The 4,794-nt window shown below is 49.2% G+C and overlaps 1 protein-coding gene across 1 annotated transcript; it reads right to left on the minus strand.

Annotated features, from left to right (window-relative positions):
- Window positions 1-2,804: 2,804 nt before the first annotated feature.
- LOC135389399 (uncharacterized) lies at window positions 2,805-3,488 on the minus strand. The gene has a single exon (XM_064619451.1). The coding sequence runs from the start codon at window positions 3,486-3,488 to the stop codon at window positions 2,805-2,807; it is 684 nt and encodes a 227-aa protein (XP_064475521.1).
- Window positions 3,489-4,794: the final 1,306 nt, after the last annotated feature.

Here is a 4,794-nt window from a genome sequence, read left to right on the forward strand (position 1 = left end):
TTTGACGCTCTCCGACTCCCCTTTTTTCTTAGAGTGTATGTTCGATGGAAAAGCTATTGACTAGCATGCTTTGGACATCCAATAGACTTCCTTGTAACTTTTGTTTCGGCAAAGCGATCAGTAAATGAGGCACCACAAATGAAGGTATCTATTGCACTTGTCTGGAATTTATTGCTCCTATATCCATTACTTCATTTTGGCAAGCATGGTCGCCGAGCTTCCCTTTATTCGCAAGGAGTCTGTGCTGGTCTGCTGGCACGCATAGCCTGAGAAGAAACACATTAAACAGGTTGCTCTAACAACAACAACTTTATTTTGAGATTGAGAGTGGGGAGGTTCATCGCCAGAGGCGATACTCTACCCCATTGCTGGTAGGGTTTCTCTAAAATGCCAAGGGGTACTCGTGAATGCAATAACAAGAGTAAATGCATTGTTTCTTCCAATGATGTACATGGTGTGTCACGTAAGATTGACAAAGATTTTCTTACATAAGAAAACTGGTTAAATATTTCTATTACAGGTTGGGCCTGTTTATAAATGTGGTATGGTATCAGTAATTATAGCAAGCACGAATGTCCACAAGCATTATGGACTTTAATGGGAGCGCTGCTTTGACGAACGGCATGACGCCAGTTGAAAGGGTGTTGTCGCTGCGTCATTAAACTCACAATCAAATCAAATCAAAAGTTGAAAGGGTGACACCGAGAGATAGGACAAGCAGACGCAAATGCCGGAAGGTTTCGATTTTCGCATTTTTTTTTTACTAGAACACAGAAAAGCGTTGCAGTTTCTGCCCCAGGTTTTGTTCTACAACTTTGCAATTCAAGCCACCAGTATATTTCTGCAAGTGCGCATATTTCTGCACTGCGCAGTGTTGTCGGAGACACACTGGAGACGTTGTGTGAACCAACGTCTGCGAGAACGCTCTTATAATGAAAAATATATCCTGGAAGTTGCCCGTTCATCTCAAAGAATGCAGAGGGTGTGCCCCGTTATTTCATGAGACGAATATACTTGCGGTTCAAAGGGATAAAAGACGGAGATACCACGAGAGTCTATAGAGATTGCCACACGTGGCAATGTGATTAGTAATCCGTCGTTTTGTCTTCTCCCCCGTCTGCGTCGCCTCTTGGGCATATAGTCTGGGTCTCTGAATTAAACATTTTGCTGAGTTTCAGAAATTGTCGTCCGTCCTTCTTGTGTCTCCGGTCCCCTACCATGAAAAGTAAGGAAGGCTCAAAAGTAAAAGCAGGTAAACGCCACTGCAAAATGTTATTTTCACTACATAAAGGAGAACTACAGTGAACCCTCGATTTATGAACAGCTCACAGTCACTCGGGTGACCGTTAAGTCTTAGCGTGACACGAACTGTACTGTGACATTTTTATTCGATTTATTTTCTTTGCCGTTATAGTACTGTATTAATGATTTATTTTTCAAAAGAGGCAGGTACCCCGTTTAGCTCCTGCTGTCAGTGCCGATCTCTTGCACTTCGCGTCTCGCAACGTGTCCACTACAGCGTTCATATTGAAATGAGAGCCATGATAGCCACTTGCATTCCACAGAAACAAATTCATTTCGGCCTCCACAGTAGAATACGGGGTGTCCCATTCATAAATCGCAATAAAAGAGAAACAAAGATAATTTTCTAGGTTCTTGCCTAAGCAATGCGTTCACGTTTCAGAAATTCAGAAAGCGAGGGAATTCGTTATCGAGGTTCCATAAATTGAGAGTTGACTGTACTTCTGACTGTACTTGGCATAACATGCAGTCGATCACGTTCAGACACTTACTATATGCTGACCTCATCACAATACTCCGTAGGTAGCGAATAAAGAAACGTGTCAGCCAGTTAAACCTCCTCCAATGGTTAGAAAGAGAGAGGTAAAAAGCGATGCTTTATTACACGGACTGGGATTACATAAGATGTGCACTGGTTGAAAACGGAAAGCAAAGTTAGACGGAAGGCGAGAATATTGAGAGTTCAGGGACCGAGAGCAAGTGTCCCCCGCAGGTTTCGTCTTTCAGGTCCCGTGTTTATAGGGAGAAAGGTCACTCGTGCGTTGCACCCGAAGAGGCCCCGAAGAACCAAGACATCGGGCCATTGCGATGTCTCGTCTAAGAGAATAAAATGGAAATCGGAGAAAAACACCGTCTAGTACGGGCAGAACACTCCCCGCCTGGTATCCACAGGGAACGTTCGGCCTTCGTTCGGCACGAGGAGAACTATTTCCGAAATTGACCAAAGAGCCGTTTTGGTGGTTCCTCCACGGCGACCTTCACTTCTACCCTGCGGACATTTCCGTCCTTGCTGGGAATCGTCCCGCACACCAGACCTGTCGGCCAGATGTTCCGTCTTGCTCCCTTTTCCTTGAGGAGCACGAAGTCGCCGGCGCTAATGTTGCGACGCTGCGTTTGCCACTTGCGCCGACTCTGCAGCGTGGAAAGGTAGTCGCGCCTCCAGCGGTCCCAAAAGGTGTTGGCTAGCGCCTGGACCCTCCTCCACTGCCGAACATACATGTTCGAGAAGTCGCCCCGCGGGTCAGTCATGACGCAGTTCTTCTGCGTGAGTAGCATAGATGCCGTGAGCATGCAACGTTGCGGATCGTCCGAGATTGGAACCAAGGGTCGTGCGTTAATAATTGCCGTCACCTCTGCAAGAAATGTGGTGAGCATCTTGGTAGATCCATGGTCTAGGAGCATGGAGTCCAGTATGCGGCGAGCCGACCCGATCATACGCTCCCATGCTCCACCCATATGTGATGCGTGTGGATGGTTGAACACCCAGGAGCAGCCCTGTTCGCTCAAGTAGTTCCGGATGGTGCTTGGGTCGGTGTCTGGTGTAGGGACACGGAGCTCATGACATGCGCCAATAAAGTTCGTCCCGAGCTCAGCTGCTTGGCCGGTCCTCTTACAGCGAAGAATCTTCGAAGCGCGTTGATGAAGCTTGAGGTGTCCATAGCTTCGATCACCTCGATGTGCACCGCGCGGATGCTCATGTACGTGAACAAGACAACCCACCTCTTTCCCTGGGAATTGCCGCCCCTGGTGCGACGGGACGCCACTGTCCACGGTCCAAACACGTCAAGTCCAACATAGGTGAAAGGTGGTTCAGTGCTCACCCGCTCTTTTGGCAGATCAGCCATCTTCTGCTCTTCCAGTCTGCCGCGTAGTTTTCGACACTGGGCGCATTTGTGGATGACTGCTCCTATCGATCTTTTTGTACCTACGATCCAGAAACCAGCTGTTCGGATGGCGCCTTCAGTGAAGTGTCTTCCCTGGTGCCGCACCTTTTCATGGTGATATCGAATGAGCAGAGCAGTGACGTGATGACGACCGGGCAGGACGATAGGGTGCACCTCATTTTTGTCTAAGTCGGCGTTTCTCAGACAACCTCCAACTCTGACGAGTCCGTACTCGTCGAGAAACGGGTCCAGCTTGTAAGGAGGGCTACCCTTGCGGACGTTTTGCTTCTTCTGAAGGCACATTATCTCCTCGGTGTAGGCTTCGCGTTGAACACTCAATAGAATGACATTTCTGGCATCATTCACGATCGACGTTTGGCTCCACGAGCTTGTACTCTGGTGCATTTGCGGCAGTTGTGTCGTCAGACTGTTTAAGGAACTGTGGCCCCGTCAGCCACATAGTTTGGCTTAGTTTATGAGCAGCGACAGGTCGCGTCGCGTGGTCGGCTGGATTCTGTTTCGTCAGTACGAAGCGCCACTGGTCCGGCCGTGAGGACCTGCGAATCCTTTCAACCCTGTTCGCAACGTACACGTAGAACCTTCGAGCCTGGTTATGTATGTACCCAAGGACGATTTTGCTATCTGTGAAGAATGTTGTTGCATGAACAGTCATCTCTATCTCGTTGAATACTCGACTGCCAGAACAGCTGTACAGAGTTCAAGTCGTGGGACACTGATTTTTGGGTCGAGGTGCGAGTTTCGCCTTGCCCAGGACGAATCCGACGTGGCACGTACCCTGCGCGTCCACAACCTTCAGATAAGCGCCGGCTGCAGTTGATTGCTGTTCTCAGTTGAACACAGTTCTCTGTATCTTGAACTGATGAGTGATGCCCCAACGAACGGCCGAGTCAGTTCTAGTCCTTCGAGTTCTCGTAGAGAACTCTTCCAGGCGTCCCATTCATTGCAAACGGGAAGAGGAGTGTCCAATTATTGTGTGTGAGACGAGAGTCCTCTCAACAGAAGCCTTCCCTGCACTGTAACTGGAACAGCAAACCCCAATGGGTCGTAGATACTGTTCACGGTAGAGAGTATGCCACGTTTGGTATGTGGTGCGTCACAACGTGGCGCTCGAAAGGTGAACGTGTCTTGTTCGAGGTTCCAGGTTACCCCAAGGCTCCGTTGAGGCGTAAGGCCCTCATTACCAAGATCTAGGTCTCTGAGGTCTTTCGCATGGTCCTCCACCGGAAACGCCTGCATTACCGCCACGCTGTTAGAAGTTATCTTGTGAAGCTTCAGGTTGGCTGTGGCAAGCATAGCTTGTGTTCGCTTGAGGAGGTCGATCGCATGTTCCTCTGTGGTTAGAGACTTGAGTTCTTCATCTACGTAGAAGTCGCGTTCCACAAATCCTCTGGCGTCCGTCCCGTACACCAGTTCACCTTCGTGTGCCGTTCGTCGCAGGCCGTACGTTGCGACGGCAGGGGAAGGACTGTTGCCAAAGACGTGTACCCGCATTCGGTACTCGATGACGTCCTTATTGGGGCCGTTGTCGCTGTACGAGAGAAAACGCAGATAGTCCCTATCTTCCTCCTTGACCAAGAAGCTGTAAAAC

The sequence above is a fragment of the Ornithodoros turicata genome, chromosome 3, assembly GCF_037126465.1.
Source record: "Ornithodoros turicata isolate Travis chromosome 3, ASM3712646v1, whole genome shotgun sequence".
In the NCBI taxonomy this organism is placed as follows: Eukaryota; Metazoa; Arthropoda; class Arachnida; order Ixodida; family Argasidae; genus Ornithodoros; species Ornithodoros turicata.

Bases quoted from the DNA above. Each gene is read 5' to 3' on its own strand.
- LOC135389399 (XM_064619451.1), bottom strand. From the start codon at position 3,488: ATGTGCCTTCAGAAGAAGCAAAACGTCCGCAAGGGTAGCCCTCCTTAC.